The sequence below is a fragment of the Apteryx rowi genome, unplaced genomic scaffold (assembly GCF_003343035.1).
Source record: "Apteryx rowi isolate R43461 unplaced genomic scaffold, aptRow1 scaffold_173, whole genome shotgun sequence".
Taxonomy (NCBI): Eukaryota; Metazoa; Chordata; class Aves; order Apterygiformes; family Apterygidae; genus Apteryx; species Apteryx rowi.
The window spans coordinates 909481-933261 of NW_020448008.1; the positions used below are offsets into that span (position 1 = coordinate 909481).

At 44.9% G+C, this 23781-nt stretch overlaps 1 protein-coding gene across 1 annotated transcript in view; it reads right to left on the minus strand.

Annotated features, from left to right (window-relative positions):
* GALNT16 (polypeptide N-acetylgalactosaminyltransferase 16) overlaps window positions 1-23781 on the minus strand; it is a 73639-nt gene that overhangs the window by 17791 nt on the left and 32067 nt on the right. The window contains exons 2-9 of the mRNA XM_026060958.1: window positions 20808-20983; window positions 17698-17796; window positions 10750-10817; window positions 8266-8331; window positions 7050-7171; window positions 5011-5098; window positions 3161-3245; window positions 2004-2107 (exon numbers count right to left, since the gene is read on the minus strand). Of these exons, the coding sequence (XP_025916743.1) occupies window positions 2004-2107; window positions 3161-3245; window positions 5011-5098; window positions 7050-7171; window positions 8266-8331; window positions 10750-10817; window positions 17698-17796; window positions 20808-20983 (808 nt within the window). The remainder of the gene's footprint in view (window positions 1-2003; window positions 2108-3160; window positions 3246-5010; window positions 5099-7049; window positions 7172-8265; window positions 8332-10749; window positions 10818-17697; window positions 17797-20807; window positions 20984-23781) is intronic.

The window sequence follows — 23781 nt, forward strand, 5'->3', positions numbered from 1 at the left end:
GGTACAGGCATACCTCAGATATTGCGGGTTTGGTTCCAGACCACAGCCATAAAGCAAATATTGTAATAAAGTGAGTCACATGAATTTTTTGGTTTCCCAGTGCATATAAAAGTTCTGTTTACACTATACTGTAGTCTATTAAGTGTGCAATAGCATTATGTCTGAAAAACAATGTACAAAATGTGACACAGAGACACAAAGTGAGCACATGCTGTTGGAAAAATGGTGCCAACAGACTTGCTCAATGCAGGGTTGCCACAAATCTTCAATTTGTAAAAAAAAGCAATATCTGCAAAGCACAATAAAGTGAAGTGCAATAAAATGAGGTATGCCTGTACAGGAAGTGAACTGATGTCCTCTCACCCATACCTCCAGCCATATCACCTGAGATACCACTTGAAAGCAGAGCATCCTGAACACTGGTCAAATGTGACCTGCAGTTGCCCTCTCCATATCATGTAGGGTGATTATGGCACAACTGATGTGATGAACATATGTGCAGGCAAACACATCACCCTACCTGGGACCCAGAGCACTCCCTGAAGACTCCGAGTACCACAGGCACAGGGAGTCCCTCTGCTCCTGCTGTGGGCCTCTCCCAAGTCCCCAGAAATTGTATTAAACCCTGCATTAACAATGTTATCCATCCTACAGTATCTCACTGCTATCATTCATAATCCCCTTGGCTCCGTTAAAAGAAAAAAGTGGGTGACTGGGTTATAGTTTGTCACCAGTTGACAAATCTGGGAGATGCTGAGAACAGAATTCAGTCTAATATATATGAGTGTAAAAAAATTGAGAGAACCCTGTTATTTGAAGAAACCCAGATGGTCCTGAGGCTAAATTCAGCATTTTGTTAAAGGATTAGAAGAACATAGAGCTTTGATGTACAGAAGCTTATTTGCATCACAGAAGAGAAATCACCTTGCTCAAGCTTATGGGTCTGTCCTAGAGAGTTTAATCATTGCCACACTGGAGGGGTTTTCCACTTGCTTTTCAAGTGGCAGTGAAAAGAGAAGGGAGAAGAGGAAAAATGAAAATTAGCTGGATAGTTGGTTAGGATTTCTGATCAAGTCCTTACCAAAGGGTTTCAGATTGTGTAGACTGATTACTTCAAAAACTTTACTTGCTTGGGATCTGCCTTCAGTAATGCCTGAATTACAGGGGTCTGATGTTTAGAAATTAAAAAGAAATGATGTATCTAGATCTAATGGCTGTTTCAAAGCAAGTACATACATTAACATCCTCCCACCCTTCTTTCTCCATAGTTTTCCTCTCCATCTCCCAGGAAAGGTTGTTTCAACAGTGTGGTTTTTAGCAGGGAAGAGGTTATCTACCTTCTAATCTACCTTCTGCTTCTAAGTAAAAAATATTTTAATAGACTATATTTTGTGGCAATTCTTACTGTCCCTAGACTCTCCCCGACTCTTTACCACAGTTCATTATTTTCAGTCTGTTTTCAACAGGGACTTCCAGCTTTGAAGAGAGGAATAGCTTTAAAAATGGGGAAAAAAAAAAACAGGTATACTTTTTTGTTGTCAAATACAAGCTGGTTTCTAACCCACTGCTGTGTAACAGCAACAGGCTCAACGTTGAAGCCACTGATTGAGTCATTGCCTCATATCATGCAGAAGAGCTGAAAAAACTTTCAAAAATAAAAGTACTGTGTTTTCTTTTAAAAATATTTTCCCATTGCCATCACCACTCCGGTGTTGTGGCAATGCGGCTCATGGACAGGGCCCATTGTACAGTGCATTGTGCACTTAACCTTGCCCTGTTAAATGAAAAGTCAAGGTTCAGAACAAGAGGTAAGTGATGGAAGACAACAAATCACACAAGGCAAAACTGGCAATTCCAGTATGCCTGGCACAATTCCACAGAGCCTAGCCCAGTCACTGTTACTAACACTGCAGATCTTTTGAAAGAAGAGTTGTGGCAGGCAGCAAAGACTCAGAAGTGTTTCTGCATTAGTGTGTCATTCCTCTGAAACACATAAAACTTACCAAAATTCTCTCCTCCCCAGATGTCCATCTGAGTATCATATTTTCCCAGGTGGTTAAACCAAGACTTGTCAATCACAAAGATGCCTCCTGCTATAACAGGGGTTCTGGAAAAGAAAACTAAATAACCACATGTACTTCTGCATATGCAGCACTGCCATCACAAACACCACCATTTTAGAGGGGGGTAACTTGTCCAGGACTGACAAATTATATCTCATGAACTTGCAAGCAGAATTCCATGGTCTTCCTCACTAAATCATCCATCTTCCTTTGTTAGACGGTGCTGCAAGCACTACATGAGTAAAACTGTCTTTTGCATTTACAGAAACGTGCCCCATGTAAAGCAATAACAGGGGTAGTATCTGATGACTGTGTTCACCAGCTAAACACAGTGTGAGACACCTTGCTGGCTGCATGTACTGCTCTGCTGTTGGCAAGCTGGTTGCTTCTGGAGTGCAAAACAGGGGCTCAAAAATTATGTAGAGGAATTGAATGATATTCTTTTTAATGTAACATTAAAAAAAAAGTCTGTCTATGCAGACAAGCACTGTGCCATTTTATATCAGGATTTATCACATTCTATTTCTCAGAGCTGTTTACATAGCAGCGAGGCAGGCAATGACTGTTTGAGCCACCAGAGTCTATTTTGTACGTAGAAACACACATTTAGGAGAGGAGCACAGTTCTGTACCCAAATTACTAGTCAAGATTCAGTTCCCACATCTGCTTTACACATTCTGGGTGACCTAGAGGAAACTGTTTAGCCTCTTAATTTTTTAATTTTTCGTGTGGAAGATAGGGGTAATTCAATTTCCTCATCCTTAAAGGGATTTCTGAGGCATTCAGGGTGTTGAGTGAGGGAGACCACAGAAATGAACATATAGAACAAGTGACTTGTAGAGATTGCATGTCTAGAAGCCTACGACAGCATATAGCTGCTATTTCTTACAGTATTCAGGGAGTAATACCCTCAGAAAACGTAAATCTCAATGCATTGCAAGATTTCTTCACAAATAACGTGAAGAATTTGTCATCATCAAGGAAACACTGTGGCATTTTGTCCTCAGCAAGACAATCCCTGTATAGTCCTTGCCATACAGGCGAAGGCTTAGTAAAGGCATTCGGAGGGCTGCACACAGTTCATCAGAGACAACTACCTTATAGACTGAGTTGGGTCTGTTCTGGACATCTTCTGCTCTATAGGAATCTGCTCCCACTTAAAGTGAAGGCTCCAGTCAAATCCTGAGGAGGAAAGAAACATCTCAGACAAGTTTTGTTCTTGGTTTTCTACTAGCTTCAGTGATAGTCCCCACCTTTATATCACAGGCTACCCCTCCTTTCCTTTCCTGACCTCCCTCATTGCCTACCCAGAAATGGCAGGAGTCTATCCTAATGCAGCCAAGAGGCTGCTAATTTTCTCTCCTGGCATCCTCACCCCTTAGCAGTACAGGTCTCTGCTATGTTACATTCCACATCTTCAGGAGGGGGTGGTCAGTGCGAGATGTAAAAGTTAGCATTGCTGCATTTTGGCCAGTCTGTCTTACACTTCATAGTCTGCCAAAGTTATGAGGCTTTAATCAAGATACTCTGTAGAATGCAATGTATTCTAGGGAAAAAAAGGACTGTAGTTCACTGTAACCATTCCCCCTCCAAGCCTATTACTTATTTATAGTTGGCCTGTGGTGGAGACTGGAGCACAAGACAATCGCTAGGGTTACACCACTGTGAAAGGTAGCCAGAGTGAGTTGCCTTTGGAGGTCAAGGAGCATAGCAGTGAATCCCAGATGTCTATGTTTTCTCTTGCCACAGAGGAGGGAGAACAGCACTAGGCACTGCGGGAGATAATAGAAACAGCCACAGTAGAGTTCAGCTGCCAGCAGAGAGGCAAAAATGCTCTTCAAAAGATACCATGAGGGGGCCTGGTAGATAGGAATAGCAATTGGAAGTGCCTGTTGGGCATTGATATACCTGCAGTGTAGGGAGCGGTTGCAAACCAGACTCACACAAGGCAGGAGGTTTACCTCTGGGCTCTCAGCGGGAAATGATCCTTGTCTGGGGAAGCTAATGGAAAAGTATGCTTGTTGGAGGCACAGATTTTGCTGATGAGTCCTAGGCAGCAGGTAGGTACTACCTGAATTACTATCATAAGATGAATCACTCTCAGGGATGCAAATGTGGTATGCTCTGGCTTGTGTGTCATCAACATGTGTGTGAAGGTCCAGGTGCCCTCTGAATGCTCTTCTGTAGTGGCATGTGTGTGCAGGAGACTTCTCAGGGAATGTTTTTAAACATTCTGGAGGGCCATGCTCAGGCACTGCCCCAAAACATGCAGTCCACGTGAAGTGACAGAACCAGATTTGAAGACTGTTGTGACCCTTTAACACCACATGGAGGAGACAGAGCCTGGACATGCTTTGTGCCCATACAGTTTCACCTCCCCTCCTGTAGGGGGTCTTTCCCAAGGAGCAAACCGCATCATACAGAAACACCAGGTGATGCTGGAAGGACCAGAAGGAGCACAGGAAGAGTGAAGAGTTTCTAGGGGTGGCCCTTCCCCATTCTCCTTTCTTATCACCTTCCTTCCCTTGCTGGAAACTGTAAAGAGAGGTCTCTTTGGGTTATAAGCAAGAAAACTGAGAGCACAGAAGGGGCACTTTTCAGGTCTGGCAGCTTGGCATGAGAGCTGCAGCCCAGACATCCTGTTATTCACCTATAGTTAGGAGGTGTGAAGTGGCCAGAGGACATGGTGATATGTTTATTCAGTTAAATAAGCTTTGGATTTACCAAGCCCCATGACACTGATGCAAGCTCAAGTGCAACTCAATGTGGTTTGGTTTTGTTTCAACTCTACAAAAGATCTGACCTTGCAAATTGCAGGAGAAAGAGGACAGAGAACCCATCAGGAAAGAGCATCACTCTGCTTTCTTGAAAAGCTGAAGAGAATAACAATTATTTTTCAGGCACCATCCCTCTGGTCCAACTCACACAAGTCATCCATTATACCCACCTCCCCTCAGATCTGCTGATGCTGCCAGGTAGGCAAAATTATCCAGGCTGATAACATCAATGATTGGACTCACCACTCGGGTATAATCCTGAAGGAGAGAGAGAAAATGGGAAAGAAGTAATCAGACTTTTCTTGAGGCACTGGCAAAGCTTCCTGAGATGAGAAAATATGAAGCTGGACATGTAACGTAAATTTTTGCCTGTCTTCTCCAGTACGGTTCTGAGATGTGGGCAAGAGATCCATGGCCACTACATCCAAATATGGAGATAGTGGCTGTTAAACAAACTGCACACCAAGCACACAGAGAATGAAGCCTGAGGCCCTGACACCCAGAAATGCTGCTGAGACACAGCTCTATTTCCTGCCCAAGTCACAGGACATGAATCACTTCCAAAGGTTTTGTGCTCATTTTTGCTATTTGCTGACAGCATAGTTACTACTCAGCCTTTCTTGAATTAACTCATTGTCATCAGCCCAGAAACAATCAACCCACTAATAAATCATTTTCCTAACACGTTCTATCAATTGAGACCCTTACTTCAAAAAACGTAAGACAAACTGGAAAAAAAAAGTCAAGAAATTGGGAATACTCTATTTGCACTAAGGGGAATATATATTTACAGTTTTTCTTTGCAATGGTTTTATTAAGTGGAAGTTGAGATTGTAACAATTTTTCAATGTCAAGAGACAGCACTAGAGAGTCTTGTGATAACAGAAGTCAATGATAAAACTGAGAGCTGGCAATGCTGGAAACAGCATCCTGTTATTAGACACCTGTCAGCTTCCACTGTTGTGGCTCTTCCATGCCTCTCCTACTGAGCCTCCATTTTGCACCTTGCAATAGCTCTTCCTAGTGTGACCTCTTTGGCCAGGATGGCACATCCTAGGATAGAGCCTGTTGTTCATGTATATTCCCGCTGGCTGTATGCTGTGGATGGCTACACAGACGGAGCATGTCTGCACAGTCTGTGTTCTGTCAGCACTCACCTTGGAGCCTGGTGGCAACTATTCCAACCCTCTAATGATAGGACTGGTCAGGACAAGACTGAAATTTGAACAAGGACCCACATTGGAAATGTGGGAGGTAGGTCTGCAATAGGCTTACCTGAAATCTGCTCACTAAATACACCTGGAGTCAGCACCCTAGGTTTTGCAGCTCAGATACTTCACTGAAAAAAAAAAAAGTCAGGTCCTTTCTGCTTAGGAATCTTATACTGCTGCCAGCAGCTTGACATTAAGAGCAGGAATATGGTAAACATTTATGGTCATCCATGGTGAGCAGACATGAATACAAGGCAGCATCGGAGCCTCCACACCTTCTCCTTGGCCCTGTTATTCCATGGAATCCTTCCTTTCATAGAAGGGGATTGATCCCAGCCACTTGCACTCTCCCATGTTTGCTCTTACAGCAGAGCCACATGTCCTCCCCTCCAGCCCTACCATGCAGACAGGGTGACAGCTGCTGATGTTGATATCTCTTATTCACTTTCCAGTCTCACGTCAGTCCTTTCTCAAGTGAACCAGCAAAGGGACATCCCTGCACACACAGGCAACACCGCTGTGCTGGGAAGCCACCTGCATGCAGGTGGTGTATGTTGGCAGCTTCGTGGAACCATTAAAGGAAGGAAGATTTTGGCAATAGCAAGGCAGAGGTGAGGGTCCAGCAGCCAGAAGGAAGATGGAAACCATGTAAAGTTTCACGGTGTCTGTTGAGAAGGTGTCTACACTATGTACAGAAATATGAAGTGCAGCACTTTCAGGAGAGCTGAAGTAGGAGTCATGGTTTAAGGATTATGCATTGTGCCCCATCACTCAGCACCTCTTGCCCCACCAATAGGAGAATGCAGAAGCCTGTCAGGAAGCATCTCATGCCCAGCTAACTCAGGTTGCACCTTCCTCTGTGACAGCCTGTCTGAGGAGGGCGGCACTGGGGAAGGCACCGTCACCATCGGCACCAGTCGTGGCATGCAAGGGCAGAGGATCCACCAGTACAAGACAGGCCAGCCCTGTACATCCCAGGGAGGGGGAACAGTGCTCACCTCTTTCACTCTCTGAAGCATCGGCTGCAGCCACTCGCTGTTGACTTCACAGTGACTGTCCAAGAAGGTGAGGATGTCAGCGGTGGCCATGTCAGCTCCTCGCACCCGAGAGCGAATCAGCCCTAGGATGAAGAAAGGACAGTAGAGGAACAGGAAGGTTAGGAAGGTAAACAGCTGAGCCTTATTCAGAAAACAAAACGCTCTGTGTGGCCACTACATGAGAAGAGCAAGTGGCTCTTCTACATCACGTCTCTGTCAGAAGCAGAGAGCAGCCAGAGCAGGGCAGCTCCTCTGGAGGGTATGCAGCAAGTTGAGCCCTCCCAGTTTACAAGGAATGGCCTCAGGTATTCCACTTTTTTTCCATACCACTGAACTTTGATCTGGTTCCTGATGACAGACCCCTTCCCCTCCAGCCCTCCTGACAGGTACATTGCTGCTGCCTTGGCTGTGTCTGCTCATCCTTCCGTCCTTCTCATCGCAATACTCCTTCTGGCTCTCTCAGAACTTCTACTGGACCAAGCGCTGCTCTTTGCTTGCTGCCTTTCTCACTACTTCATTTACATTTGTCCTTTATTCTGCCCTTTGTTCAGAGACATTAACTTGGCCCTCAGATGTCTCTGTACTTTCTTACAGACCATCCTAGGCAGTGGGATCCCTTCCCAAACTGAGCAGTCACTACTGTCTCCCCCTCCAGATCCTCACTCCAGGCCTGCTGTGCCCCAACAGCTTTAGAAATATGCCAGCATGTGCGAGTCAGATTATAAAGTGGCTGGGGAAAGTCAGTGTTATCACTTACGCATATAGGAGATATATGAGAAATAATTTTCCTTAATTGTAGCTATTTTTGATAGATATATGGTTTTTTCCCTTTCCCACATCTACTAGATGACTTATTACTTTATACTGTGAGTTTAACAGAACAGGACTCATATCTGCATTTATATTCATAAAGATCTTAACAAAATGCAGTTCTTGTCTTAGCCAGGGCATCTGGACATCACTTCTCATTATTTAAAGTGTTAATGAGAACACTGAAGCCTGAGAATTGATAAGTCAGGTTCACCCTCCACAGAACCTCCAAACCAGGAAACCAAACCCTTGTATTGAAAGTACAAACTGTAACCACAAGAAACAACATGTAGGCAGCTGGCAGGCAGACAGGGCTATGTGGGAAAATCAGCAAAATCTTTGTACCTACAAAGTTTTCCACACTCACCTTCTCGCCGAGTGTTGCGTAGACACTTGACTTTGGGGATCTTGGTAAGGAGATGGCAGTCCTCAGCTTAGATAAGGCAAAAAACATTTGGCACAAATGCATGAATGAGTTGGCTTTAACAGAGAGCTCCAATTAACCATTCTCCTGCATATCCATGGGAGGGGAAATTCTGCTTTCACTTAATAYCACATTAATCAGCCTGATGGCCTTAATCCTGTTGTCTGAAGGGTACACAAAAGAGCACTGCTTGCCTAACTGTCCTCCTTGGACAGCTGTGTTTCCTGGTGCTCAGAGGGACTGGGCCTCTGCCCTTCTGTGCTCAGCATTTCACAAGAACAACAGGGCAGGAGCTGGCCATGTGGCACAGAGTGCTGATGAGATGGAGGGACCATAGGGAGCCAGGGCTTTAAATTACCAAAGTGCCAAGTAAAAGAGAGTCCTGTCATATTAAGCGATCTCATCCATTCTCTTTGTCCTTAGCATCTCAGCTGGGCATTTCCCATCATTTGTTCTCAGGGCAGTTTCTGCTTGATTTTATTTAATATCTGCAACAGGGCTTTGATCCACTTCCTCAGGGACACTATTACATTAATACATGGATGCTTAACTGAGGTCTTCATTGGCAGCTTGCCAGAAACCTGTGGCATCCCTCATTTATGTTACCCAGGAGACAGGGAGAGCAATGGCTACTGGGTCCAGCCCAGTTGTACCAATGACCACCAGGTCACACAGCTTTGCAAGGCTGCACACTCACATGTGGCATTCCTACAAAATGCACTTCCTCTGTTCCACCAGGCCCTTCCATCCCCTATGTTTATCCCGCCTTCCTTTTCATGTTTCCCACACCCCCTTTCCTGTTGGCATCCTCCCACAGACTCAGCACTCCAGAGAGAGTGCAAAGACCATCAGCCAGAGTGCATCTCTTGGCATGCTTCTGCAGAAGCATTTCCATTTTCAAGGATACAGGCAATCTGAAATATTGCTCTTGTGTGGGCACTTTGGCAGCTGCTGCACCATCCAAATGAAGTGGCAGGTGCTCTTGATTAAAAACTACTGAGATTTTGCTGGACATCTGCTACAAAGGGAGACAATGCTCTTATCTTGGCCAAGTCACAATTTTAGGTAAGTACAGGAACCCACATCAAGTCATTCACCCTCCAGGAGTGGAGCACATCATTCTGATTGTAACTAACTGCCAGCACTGACACAGACCCTCTCTATCTTTGGAGCAAACAAGGCAGATTTTAAAGGAAAGTGTCAGACCTTAGACGTTTACTAAAGAGCTCCATGCCTCCATGTATGTGCCTAAGTGAATTGGTTGTAAGACCAAAAATATTCAGCATGCCACTACTGCCTGTGAGAAAAATGGGAGTTGTCATGGAATGGGTCTTTTTGAAAATATTTCTATTGACTTAGGAGCCTCAATAGGAGTTTTTAGCTTATCCCTGTGCAGTGCTTGTCCCAGGCATCCATCAGTATCTATCTGGAATACTTGGCCATTGAGGCTGGATTTGAATTTTCAGGCGCCAAGCGTGGGACACTTAGGACTGTTTGTTGGATGTGCTCAGGCTCATGAAACTAATAAGCTTATCCACATCAGATCCTGAGGTCCTCAGAAACTTAAGTGCCCAGTCTCGAGATCCATCTTCAAGAATTTTTGGGGGGCCAAAGCTACTTAAGTATTTAGCTGTAAAATCAAGAGAGCAATGCTTCCTTACCTCAGCAGGCCAACGTGGGCATTCACAGCTATCTGTAAAGTGCTCTGAAGGAGTCATTATCAATTATTAGAAGCAATACACAACTAGATTTGGATCTAGTGCACATCACGGGAGAAGCAGGAAGTCTTCTGCCCTGCCACCTCATCACTATGATACAGCAGCCAGGAGCAAGTGCAACTGTAAGGACAAAGGTGGGCCCCCAACCTCCAGTCTATGGGTCTGGCGGGACTCATGCACAGGACACTCCTGCCTCATGCCAGGCTGCAGGAGAAGGCATGGTGCTACCTGAAGCAACAACTCCCATATGGTCTCCTTCAAGGATGCCTGGGATCTGTGACACCCTGAGACAGGCAGACAGCCCCAGCCCTGGCCTGCCTGCAGGACACCAGGCAGCGGTTTTCAGGGRGCTTCATCACATCCTCTCGGTTTGTAACTACCCACAGCCACTCACTTACGCCATATCTATGTACACATCCACACTAAACAGCTCAGGAAATGGTGTTTAACACAACTAGATAGATCTCTCTGGCAACCAGGCCAAAACTGCCAAGCTGACAGAAAGGTAAGTGCAGGGGTGGAAAGAGGAGAAAGCACTGGCCTCTGCCATATGCAGAAGCTAAACTGGACTCAGAAAAACCTCTTTCCCTTTCCTTTCTCTTGCACACAGACAAGAGTAACTCTGTGAGGGAGGGGAACAGAACAGAGCAAACAAAGAGGGAAAGGAGAAGGCAAGAAACAAGTGCAAGAGTAACAGATCCACACTTACGATCTGAGCTGAAGTCGTCTACCAAAATGATCTCCTGGATGAGACTGGGAGGGGTGCGGTTCAGGACACTGCAGTGACCCAGGGAGGAAAAAGATGACCTTTGTGAGTTGCCATATAACAACAAAGTGGGACTGACACAAACCTGCTATGCTATGTATTACAGCAGGAATATCGAACTCCAGTAATGCGGAAGAGATAACCTTGCCCTTGTACCAGGGTCCATCAGGATCCTAACTGACAGGCAGGAACACCAACTCCCTGTGCATCCAAAAGAGAGCACCCACAGAGAGCTAGGATGTTTGAACCGAACCGCGCAGGAACCCACAGCCAGAGAGCTGGCTTCAGGACTTGGCTGGGAGCAGCCAGAAAAGGAGACTGGGGCATGCCCTCTGCCTCAAAGCAGAGAGCAGCCCTGCCAGCCCTGAGGCAGCTGGGAGGCAATTCCTGCCTGCCAGACTCAGGCAAAGCTCCCCACCACCAGGGTGTGCAAAAAGAGCTGCCACTTTCCCCAGCAAGAAGCCCCTCATACAGGGCTCAATGCCACAGATGACCCCTACAGGAGCTCTCTCAATGATTCCCTTTTTTGGGAGAAGTTGCCAGTTTTCTGGATTTTTTTTCCCTCTCCTCTTTTGCTTATTTGTTCTTCTTCTAAACTGGCCATTATGCTTTCTGAGAGCACAGACCTTTTCTTGGGCTATGTCCTGCTGTATATTGCAATACCCTCAGGATTGCAATGGGTTTGTGTCTGTAGGACAGAGGCTTTCACACACAGGAGGGGAGAATAAAAGCTTCTGTGCTCCATGGACATCAGTGCAGTCTGGTGTCTAGGAGTAAGAGTGGTTTAAGATACCCACTGTTCTTTTAAAACTTTTCTTGCAAAGCATTCCCTGCAGACCTGTAAATCTTTCCCTGATATTCTTTGCTTGCTTGTCAACACCTTTCTATTGCAGGGTTCAAAACATTGACCTTTTTGTCCCTCCCATTTGATCAAAATGCTCAAATTAATCTTCCATGACCTTTTTCAAGTCCCTTTTCTGGCTTTCCTTTAACCACAGGTTACTCCCCCTTCAAGCCTCCTTCTGTGCAGTGCCTCTATACACAGACCAGGTCCTCATTGCCTTCAACAAGATTATTCGTGTACTAAAAATCAGTCATGCTTAAGCACCTCGATTAAGAGGATAGTTATGAAAACTATAATATTAACAAAAACAGAGGCACTGTCCTCTCGGTTCTAGCAATCTGTCTCATTTCATTGGCACCTCCTCTTCTGATTTTGAGCAATTTAGAGAAAGATTACTAGCTTTTTTTTTTTTTTTTTTTGCTTTGTTTTATACAGGAAACAGACAACAAGAGTAATCCAATATTCCCAAGGATGGCCCACTAAAGCCATAGAGAAGGAAATTACTGTCTAGCTAAGCAACATCAGTGATGGCTTCGCATACCGAGCCAAAGTTCCCTCAGTCTGGGAGAATTTTCAGCACATTGCAGAATCCTAATTGCTCTGCTGCTCAGTATCACATCCCACTCTATTTCAGGTTTATGTTGCTTCATGCCTCCCTGCGAGTATTTGTATGTTGAGCTTATATGTCCCTAGATGACTGAGACCGCATTTTTCAAAGCTGAATCTCATTTGTTTCTCTTGGCTTCTACCCCTCTGGATCCTTTAGCATCAAGGAGTATGTGTGTTGGGAGTGTTCCTCTTTGCACTGAAGATTGCAACTTCTCCCAGCATAATCATCCAAATATTTTACAGACAAGGTTGCCCCATGCAGAAATTCTTGTCTGTGCAAACTTAATGCAGAGCATAAGCAACTTGGACAGGCTTCATTCTCCACTCCACAGTATAACGGCTGTGAAATGGCATTCTATTAGCAATGCTCACAGACATTTTCTCCACAAGTTTCAGATCTTCCAACTCTATATAACTGGAAAAAAATGGAAGTGTTTTGTTCCCTCTTCCACAACTCTCCACCGATTTCCCAGTAGAGAGAAAATATTCCTCGGGGAGTTCACAGCTCATTGYTCAATAACCAGCTCTGCTCCCAGGTCTGCAGTAACTTGTGAAACCTTGGGAAAGGTACCTAATCTTCTTTGCACTTTGATTTCCCTCTCTTTTTAGTAGGGAATACAGTAATTCTCGTATTTCTTTTCAGTGAGGTGCAGAGACTGGCATGACAATCTTTTACTCTTGGGCACAAAACATATTATTAGGACTCCAAATCCAAATGACAATTGCCTTATACATCAGAAAAAGACACATGTCAGTTTTTTTCCCTTGTCTCATGGATTCCTTGCTTCCTTTGTCTGTTCTTACAGTTTCCTCCTTCTTTCAGTATCCAAGTCCTTACTCTGCCCCATCACACCACATCAGCATTGCCAATGAGTTTCTCTCCTCTGTTGATCTGTCCATCTCTCATTAGCTCACAGACACTCCAGCTTATTCCAGGTGTTAGCAGTGGAGCATCTCTTTTCTCCTTTGCTCTGAAATTGTCTCCTTTTTTGCTATTACTTAAACTGTCAAAGCCATTCTGTAAAGCTTTGCAGTGAATTGCTGTACCAAATGCTCTAGTTTTTAACATTGTCCTTTCTAGCAGAATGTATAGAGGTTCTCTGCATAGGCACTGAACCACTGACAGCTGATCAAGTCTGTTGACTTAAAATCTAACCTTACATTTTCATCCAGAGACAAACAGTACCCATAATACTGACTAAAATCAAAGAGAAAGAAAGGGACCAGACAGCAAAGTAGTTGATTTTCCCTTCTGCAAGAATGGTCACCACAGCAGAAGTGATGGTATCACTTAATGACTAATCAGGCAGACGTACCAATCACACAAAATGGCTTTTGAGTGATGGTTATCTCTGAGGGTGTACAGGGATGTCAAGTAAGTAACTGGTTTGAGAGTGACAGGTGTGTCCTGCAGAGGAAGTGACATCAAGCAGACAAGCAGCTCTTGACTGACAGACATCGCCTGCAGAACAGAAGATGCTAGCAATGAGCCATTTGAAATGGCACATTCACAGTTACTGRTGGACAGCCTATTTCACATTTTTCCCCTCCCCTCCCCTCCTTAGTCTCTTGCTGGATCTTTTTACACTGAAAGCAAACCAGCAAAGTTTGTCTGAAGGACTCCCTGTATCAGACCAACAACATTTGAGGCAGCATGGCCTGTTTGTGCGCTGGCCTGGTCCCTATAGGGGCTCACATGCTGGTCTGCTCCAYGCAGCAGGTCCAGTCGCTCACCTCTTCCTTTGGTGGAGAAGGAAAGCAGCTGGAGCCCACAGAGGGGGGCAGCCTGCCCATGCTGCCTCCAGGGACCAAGAGGGATGACTGAGGGGTGCTGGAGGGAAGTTATTCCTCCCCACAGTCACTCCCCTCCCCCCCATACCCAGATGCTTCTCCCACTCCCAAGTGGCAATAACAGCACATCACCCCCATTTTTAATACCCAGCTGCAGCAGCAGAGTTCCCAGGGCAGAAGGAAGAGTTCAGCAGCTGCTGCCAGGGGTGCATGTGTGAGAGTGTGCACGTGCACATACACATTTGGTTAGCAGGAAGTGTCTTCAGATCAGGATCTGGGCCCTACAGCTGCCAAGATTAGACCAACATGAAATAGACCATAATGCAGGAGTCTCATCCCTGGGTGTCTTCCCAAGACCTTTTCCTGCCAGCATTGCCACTCAGTTGGGTTGCCCTGCAGAGTCATCTGAACAACATGGGGAGACAGTATCTGGCTGTGGGGAGCAGATTTAGACTCCCTCTTGCTTTACTTCAAGCTCAGTTCAACAACAGCACCCTCTTCATGTATTTCTTCCTAGACTTTCCCACAGTTTTACAGATGATTTTGGAGTGCCCAAATTCATGCACTTACCAGCCAGGCTTGCAAAGGTCTCAAGCATCAAAACTTCATCTGGCAGCACATATTCTACTCAGCTCTGAAGACTGGGCCTCTGAAAAAATTGTCAGCCATAGAAAATTTTGCCCTCACTGGTGCTTATTTTCATCAACTGTCTTCTTTCACCTCCACTGCCTCTTATAGCATACCCATAGTATAATTATGATCACTAAATTTGGGAAAAGGTCCATAGTAACAGTGGCATCATATTTAACTTTCACCAAATGCATCTCAAATGGTTAACTCAAATCATCCTGCTCTACCTAGTTTAAAGAGGCTGTTATGGATGTAGAAATACTGACAGTCTAGAAGCCTAACTAGTCAGCAGGGTAGCAGGCAGTGCAATTTTATGCCTCCTGTTGTTTAATATCACTGTGCTCCTCTGCAGTCTCGCAACCAGGCCATAAACTGAATAGAACAGTCCTGTCCCTTTCATACTTGACATATCCCAAAGTGCTGTAAAATAATTGGTTGTAAAAAAAATGGTTGGTACACTGACTGTGTAGGTGAATTCAGCAACAATTATTCTCACAGCAATAACTCAGCCTGGCACATTCAGATATTTTTTGCTGAAAGACAGGACTCTGGGGTTAAAGATGTTGTCTTGAAGAACACCCTGAAATCTTCAGCTCCCTTCATAACAGCACTGTCAGCCTGCAGTCAGGACTCAGCCCCATGCCTCTTCTAACAGGATAGCCATGACCTGAGCCTTCACCTTTGTGTATGGGTGTCAAATCTCCTGTTCCTCAAAAGACAAGGCTACCAGCCAACACTTGGTTGCGTGACATTACAAATACTGCTAGAACCCAAGAAGAATTCAGCCTTTATGATCCCTAGTCAGACAGCTATAAATCAGGGAAAATCTTTCTGACATTTGATGTAAGCAAGGAGTACATTGGGTGCACTGGCTGCAAACCATTTGGCAATAAAGACTCCAGTGGTAGCCAGAGACCAGGGAGGAAATATCAACCAGCCCATCATTTACAGTGGAGCACACCAGGTCCCTCACAAGTGTACTCCTTCAATGGCAGCAGCATCGAAGGGATCAACTTGAACAGATGGGTCGTCCCCCTTTCAAGGGCTCTGTTGAGAGGTCTGKGTTGCAGAAAACCTCAGAGACCAGCTGAGATCACATCTGAGGCTGGTGAGGCTACATCTGGAGTACTGTATCCAGTTTTGGGCTCCCCAGTACAAGAAATACATGGACATATTGGATGACATATCACTAAGATAATTGAGGGATTGAAGCACCTGACATAAGAAGAGAGGATGAGGGATCTGGGACTCTGGAGGAGAGAAGCCAGACAGGTTGTGGAGTCTCCATCCTTGGATATATTCAAAACCCAACAGGACATGGCCCTGATCAACCTGCTCTAGCTGACCTTGCTTGAGCAGTGGGTTGGACTAGACAATCTCCAGAGGTCCCTTCCAACCTCAACTATTCTGTGTGATTCTGAGAGCGTGGCATTTGTTTAGATCCAACACCCCAGCAAGCCTGGCCTGTTAATGCATTAGCAACCCTCATCTGCTAATTAATACACATCATCTCCAAAGGATCTGAATTTTAGTTTCTCCCTCTATAGGTTACTGCTGCTCTAAATGTCATCTTCTCAACATTTTAACTATTGTGGCATCTGGCTATTTAACTGGCTGCCTTGAGATTTTCTTAAAGTTCCTGCTATCATGGTTTCTGAGCACCTAATCATTTACTGTATGACCTATGATGTAACCAGCAGAAATCTCCTGCTGTTGCCCTAGCAGCACCATGGCTCCAAGCAAATCTGCTCATTTTCTGAGCAGTGGCTCTGTAGAACTCATTTTATGGTTCAAATGAAAAAGAAAGGAGAGAGGTAAAAAGGCAAAATGTGTTAATGCAGTACATACAGGTTTCTGGAAACAATGTGGCACCAAACCTGGCAGACAGAAAACCAGCCTTCCAGCCACGAGGCCAACTTGAAATGCTTATTTATTCACAAAGCACATTTCTGTAAGTCCACAGGACCTGACAGGGAAGAACCAGTGAAGATGAATAATGCATTCTGGCTAGCAGTACTATCAGCTCAACCTTCCACTTGAGCAATTTGCTCTTCCTTCAGCCTCCACAGGCTGCTCCTGGACCTCCTTGCAAGCTTCAGGGACCTTTGAGCAACTATTTGAAGAGTCAGAGAGGGCAGAGGGCATGTTTTTGTAAAAATTAAAAGGAAAAGAGCCTCCCCAGGTTCTGCAGGGGTAACAAGGAGGGGAAGGCACAGATGGAACATTACTTTGTGGTGCAGATAATTGCATGTTCCCATCTGCTTGGGGATACTGTCAGGCCCTATGCCACACATTTACCTGGTTAGTTGTGGCACTACTGATACTCAGATATGAGGAGCCACAAATACAAGGTAGCAAAGGTCCTGTAGGTTTGGTAGGGTCTGTGCACAAAGCCCCAGGAAGGATCTAGTGGGCCATTAGGTTCACTGGCTGTTTACCAGCAAGTGACTGAGCATCTGCTCAAACCACAAGGGCTCTCTTTCTACCAGACTCTGAAACCATCACCTTCTTCCTGAAAGTACTTACAGACTTGGAGGTCATGTTCCTGCTGTCACTGAACTGGCCCCAGCTATTGTTGGGGGCCACTCCTTCCTGTAACACGTGCCCTTGCAGGGAACCAGATGCCTGTTCCTGCCTGCGGAGCGAGGTCCCTCCCAAGCTCCTTCCCTTAGTTGCCGCTAGTAGCCCAGTGTCCCCTCTTGTTTCCTCACTCTCCCAAGCCATAATCAGACTCTTTCTGTCTATGGATGAAGGCCCAACAATCTCTTTCCTGCTGCTAATGATCCCCCACAGGGTCTATCTAGCTGCTCCTTGCAGATATGCTCTGTCCTTGAAGATATGTCTGTCCCACTCATCCAGGTCCTGACCTGTCCTTGTGGGCCAGCTGGAGAACAGATCACAAGCACTTGGGGGAATGAAGCCACTTTTCTCACCCAGTCTCTGGAAAATGTCTAATCCCCCCACCAGTGTCCTTTTGGGTACCATCATAAAGGCTTTGTACCCTTCACTGAACTCACCTTTTCACTGTGCGCAGCAGCGTGGAGCGAGCCTCATTGTGGAAGGTGATGATGAGGCTCGTAGCTGGCAAGTCTGTGTCATAGCGTACAGAGGTGCACCTGCAACATGGGGGAGGAAAAGCATAAACCAAACACCTCCTTGCAGCAGTCACTGGGGCAATGTGCCTAGAATTTCTGAAGTAGGAGAAAATAATATGCCAAAAACAGTGCAGCGGAGATGCAGCAAGGAAGGCCTTGGCAGCTCCTGCACAAAGATCAGTGGAGTTAAATAGAACAATGAGATAGAAGACTGGTGCCTGTTCAAAGGCAAAGTTTGGCAGTCCTGATACCTAAACTCAAAGCAGCATGCTGAGGAGAATGTGTGTTTGCATGGAGGACAAAGATTCATCATGGATTCTATTCCCTGGATTTGCCAGCAATTCATGTAAAATCATTTCTTCATGCATAGGACATGCACACACTAAGGGATGCACGGAGCTTGTAGATTCAGGCATTGGTGTATAAAGGCTTTACAGGAGAGGAAAATGCTATCTAGTACTGTGACCTGCATTAGAGAGGTGCTCAGGCTCAGTGGCTTCTCTTTTGAATGCTAACACCTCTGCTGGCAATGAAAACAATTCCTTCTCGCCTGGCTTTGTAATGTTAGGTATATCCATTCATTCACGCATTCAGAACCATGGATAACTCAGGATCAGCCTGCACCAGGGCTTCTTTCAGCCTTGTGGAGAAGAAGGATTCTGGGAGGAGAACTCCCGGACTTGCATCCTGGATTCAGTTCAGGTAAATACTAGGAATGGCAGACTCGGGCTGATGATCTCCTCCAGACTCTGCCTTCTTGTTAACTTTCAGCCAGTGACAAATAGCAATCAGTCTGCACTCATTCCCTGTCTGATCAAGAATCCATCCCTGGAATTGTGACCTGGTATTAACTGCCCAAGGCCACACTTAGACTGAATCAGTTCCGGGAGGGAATACAATTCATTTCTCATGACTTTATAACCACTATTTTACTTCCACATTTACTATTTTTTATGACTATTACTAAACTGTTACTTTTTTTTTTTTATAACCACATTCAATCCTACTGTTTTATGACTATTCTAAGCTATTAATATTTTTCATTGCAATATTTTATTAAGGGGAGAGCAGCATCTTACTGCAATTCTCAAACATATAAAGAAGCCTCAATAAAGGCCAAAGAGGAAAGCTTGAGACCAGGCAGGAGACATATCACATTTATTATTGCTTCAAAATAACTCCATGACTTAGAAACAATAAAACCTATTAAGGCAACAAGAATTGGAAAAGCAGAAGAAGTTGGTGTATGTGTTATCTGGGGAGGAGATCCCAAGATCTCAGCATTACTACAGCATCACAGAGGACAAGAAAGAAGTTTGTGCTTGAAAGTTGGGTCTCTTTCTTTTGGATCAAGGAACACCTACGTGCTGTGTCAAAAGGAGCTTGTAGGATGTCAACTCAAGTATGCCCAAGCTCTGTCTGTATGCTGGAGAAAAGTGATGTGTTAGTGACCTGTTGACCCCCCTAGTCCTTAAACTCAGGACCAGGTCAATTCATGACACAAGGAAGGGCTTTCTCAAACCACATACAACTGGTACCAGCTCTGAGCCATCCTAGCATCCATTCCAAGATTGCTACAAGACAAGGTATTCAAACACAGTTCCCCCACTCCCACACTGCTACCCCTGCAAAGGGGAGGAACATGGGAATAGATTTATCTGCTCTGATTATCTGCTCAAAGTCTCCCCATTGCTAAAGGGAATCCTTGCAAAACTAGGGCCTGTAATGGCTGTACCTTTCCAGGAAATCATATACATGTTGTTCTTCAGACTAAGACTGTGCACTGCAGTGTGAGTACACAGATGGGGCTTTTCACAAGTGTGCTCTGCGTGCTACTGCAGATCACAGGTCAAAATAAATTATAATACACCTTTGAAAGGGGTGTTTTTTAGGTCAGAACATGACAGCAGGTTAACAGAAAACAGCAGTTCTGCATGGCAGGGAGAGTTGTCAGTAACATAGGACATGGCACTGCTCCAAGTCACTAGCGAGCCAATCTCAAGTGCTCTGCTGGGCGGACAGGAGCACAAGACTTTCATCTCACAACCAAAGTCCCAACTGCTTGCATTCACAAAGCACCCTGATGGTTGTCAGCGCTGGCAGGCTCACAAAGCTTCATTTCTCCTGACATCCCTTCACAGTTCCAGTCAAGTTAGATGACAGGTTTCCCATTTCCAGCAGCTGTGAGGCATTGCTGTACAATGCTAGGTAGGGTCTATGTTCCAGCCCAGACAGATCACCATTTCAGACATGGTTAGTGTGCTCCTATTTTTTCTCCATTCAAGTAGGCTGTTTTACACTATACTATCACCATGAAACCTACAGTTTTCAAGGTACAGTGTTATCCTTCCAGGTGAAATGTGCTGCAGAAATTACAAGATAATTACACGAGCACTACTAGCAATTTAAGGATAAATTTAGTCAGCAGAATAAATTCACCCCCGGTGAAACAAGGGCAGAGCGATGAGCACTTTGCAAGCCATGAAATATTCACTGCATGAATATTAAAATCATGTTAGTTTCATCCCTACCTCAGCAGCACTCATCCAAACTGTAACGCTCAGGACAGAAAGAATGCACCAAATAGGCTGCAGAGAGCCCAGGCTTCTGCTGAGAAGCACAGCAGCTAAAGCAAGGCTGCAACAACTATGCAACTTGCAGGCCAGGCCAGAGGACACTGAAAATCCACGAGTGAGAGAGGAGTTCTGCAGAAAACAGCTGCCAGTCGAGCAATTTGATCTGCAATAGAGGGGATGTGCTGCAACTCAAAAGCTGAAATAATAAGCCATTGCTAGGCTGGGAGAAGAGAATGCTAGAAAAGCAACAAGGTGGGGCTGAATTAGTCAGGGATCTCTTTGCACATCTGAGACCCTTCCAGATTAACCGTGAAACAAAGTGAAGCAATGGACTGAGCCTGCCAAAGAAAAACCCAAACTGCCCTTCCTTAACATTGCAGAACAACACAGGAGGCCACTGGACTCCCTATGCCAAGCAGTGGCTGGGGCTTGGACCAAACAAGGCCTGTGTGGTACCTGTAATGCCTGGTGTCCCGAATGGGCCGATCGCTGCTGAGTCTATCGCTCTCTAGCTGATTAAAAGCATGTTGGCGGTAGGGGTCTTCTCCGGCCTTCAGCAGCTTTGAAGACAAGTAAGCCTTTTCGTCAAAACCCCTCCAGCTGTTCTTCTCTCCTTGGGGAGCCCTTGTCATCTAGAGCAGAGATAAGCATCAGCATCAGGGAGAGCAGCTGACTTGTTTAGACACTCATAATAAGCTCAGACACATGTACATCAAGGCAGGCCAATTGCCACAAGTCTGGAAGAGACTCAGGTAGTGGAGGAAGGCAGGACAGGCAAGGACTTGGAATGGAAAGCAGGAAACCCTCACAGAAGTAATGTTATAATCGCCCTCTCCCAGGAAAATTACAGGCCTTGCTCTCCCCACCAACTCAGCTTGGGATAAAAACTGTTTTGCTGATAGCACAGATGGAGCCAAATTCTCTTCAGCATTTGTTATACACAACATGCTAGACTGCAGGCATTTGGAAACCCTTCCAGGCAACATGGGTTTGAAAGCAGCCTCCAACCAGTGTTGAAATACATTGAGGAAAAACAGTTTCAGCCTTTTGTTAACAACTATCACATACAAACATAGGCACAGCTGATTTTACAGGTCCCAGCTGTGCCTTGCCCAGCTTTGGCCAGTCTCACACAAGAAGTCCATGACAGAGTTGAAAACTGCATGTGATTGTCCCCAGTCCCAGGAAAGACCTTGAACAACTGGCCTATCCTTTCTCTTCTCCCTGAAGACTTCTTGATCATCCTGCTTCTGTGTATTTTCCACATTTCTTTAGCTTTCTTTCAAAGGCTACAGAGTCAGTGCAACACCAACACTCAAAAACCATTGATTAGAGCCCCTGGGAGGGAGGAAAGTCACATTTCTAGCCCCACTGAACTCTATTAGAATTCCGATTTTGGTTGGAAACAACCTAAAATCAGTAAAATACTTGCTATAAAATAATTAGGATTATTTATACAATAAAAGTAGTTCAACCAGAACAAATCATCTATGGCAGCAGTTTGCCAGACTAAATCATGCAAGAGCCATAAAATGCCCTCAGCCTTGTATGAAGGAGTGCTGGAGCTCTCTGAAACTGCTGGAAAGATCAGATTCTGGCACAGTTATACCTCAATCCAAAGTGAGGGACAATCCCCCAACCCTGAGATCCTTCTGTGTAAAATAGTTAGGATTCCCTCTAATATTAGGCTTGATTATGTTTCTCTCTGCTATAAGGCTCCTTTTAGGAGTTTTGGAGGACAAGAGACCATAGACTGGTCCCCACTATCACACAAGGTTGCTTGAGCTGAATTGCTATCTTAATGGGGTGTGAAACAACTCAGAGCCCTAGTGCCATAGCAAATTCCTGAAGAAGGAGAATATTTAGAAGAAGAAATATCTCTGCAGCTTTCCCTGAGAAGTGCTACTCGGTAGTTCAGACAGTTCTAAGAGAGTTAGACAGTTGGGTAAGGTGATGGCAGATGAAATTCAGTGTAGACAAGTGCAAGGTAATGAACATTAGAAGAAATAGATTGAACTACTCATGCACAGTGATGGATTCTAAATTAACTGTGACCACTCAAGTTAAGGCTCTGAGTGTCACTGCAGACAGCTCAATGAAACCCCGTGCTCAGTCCGCAGAGGTGGAAAATATAGCAGATAGAGTGCATTGAGAATAGGACAGAGAAAATTGAAACTATTATAAATGCTATTATATGAAATCAATGATAACTCAGCAGTCATAGTCAGAGTGCAAGTTTTGTCAAACCAATCTCTGGAAGGATCCAGCACAAAAAGAAAAGGTACAGAAGTTATTGAGGGATAAAGAGAAAATTAAAGATAAGGACTATTTAATTTGGAGAGAAAATGAATGAAGAGAAAAAAAATGAAAGAGGCTCAGAAAATTGTGCTACTATAGCCAAAGTCAGCCTGATGCTCAAATTTCCCTTTCTCATAATATAAAATTAAGGAAAATGTCTTTTCATAAGAAAAAAAAACCCACAGCATTTTCAGCACAAAGAAAATTATTCAAACAAGCATAATTAAACTGCCGCATATGGATTCACTCTAGTTTAAGATTCACAGAGATAATATTTTAGGCAAATATTTTACCTTTTTTCTTTCTCTCCAAAGAGAGAGGGCCCTGCTGTATTTCAGTGGAGGATGGAGTCCTGCTTCCTTCCACTTGCAGTAACTGCTGCTACAGGACTGAATTTTCTCTTCAGTTAGCTGGATTCAGACGACTACTCCATATCTGTATGGCTGGTTTCATATCCTGCTTCTTAAATTCTCCCTTGAGATTGTGTTTTCAGTAGTAGGAGGAACCTTTTTAGTATCTCTAAAAACTGAAATGTTTTTCTCCTTTTTTAATTTATATTAAAAAATTCAAACTTAAGCTTCCATTTCTCTTCTTTCTCCTGCCCTAGGAAACAACACTGATTTGTTGCAAAAGCGCAGCTCATTCTGTGACTTTAAATATTTTGCAGTCACTCACTTGCGCTTTGCTGGCTATTCTGTCTTCCAAGTCCCAGGTAACTAACAGCTGCTTGTGGTTTATATTGCCATGAACATTGTGCAGAGTGCTGGAAGCAGCAACAAACCTTTAAGAACCATTTTGCCAGGACCCGCAGGGGCTGGGGGCTCCCCGTCCCTCGCAGCCAGGGCCCATCCCACTGCCCCAGGGGATCAGGGCAGCTGGGGCAGCCTGGGGGGCACCCAGCCCCGGGCCAGGCTGAAATGGGGTCTGGGCAAGGACAGGGTCGAGACCCAGGAGTGGGCAGGGAGGCTGGGAGCGCCCTCAGGGCTTGGACATGTTTAAACTTAAACTACTATACCTGATTCATCTGGATAGTACGGCTCTCACATTATCACTTTTTAAAAATTGAGTTATAAGTAAAGAAGACTAGAAATTAATTTTCACTTAAGAACATTTCTCATTTTTATCTCGAYCA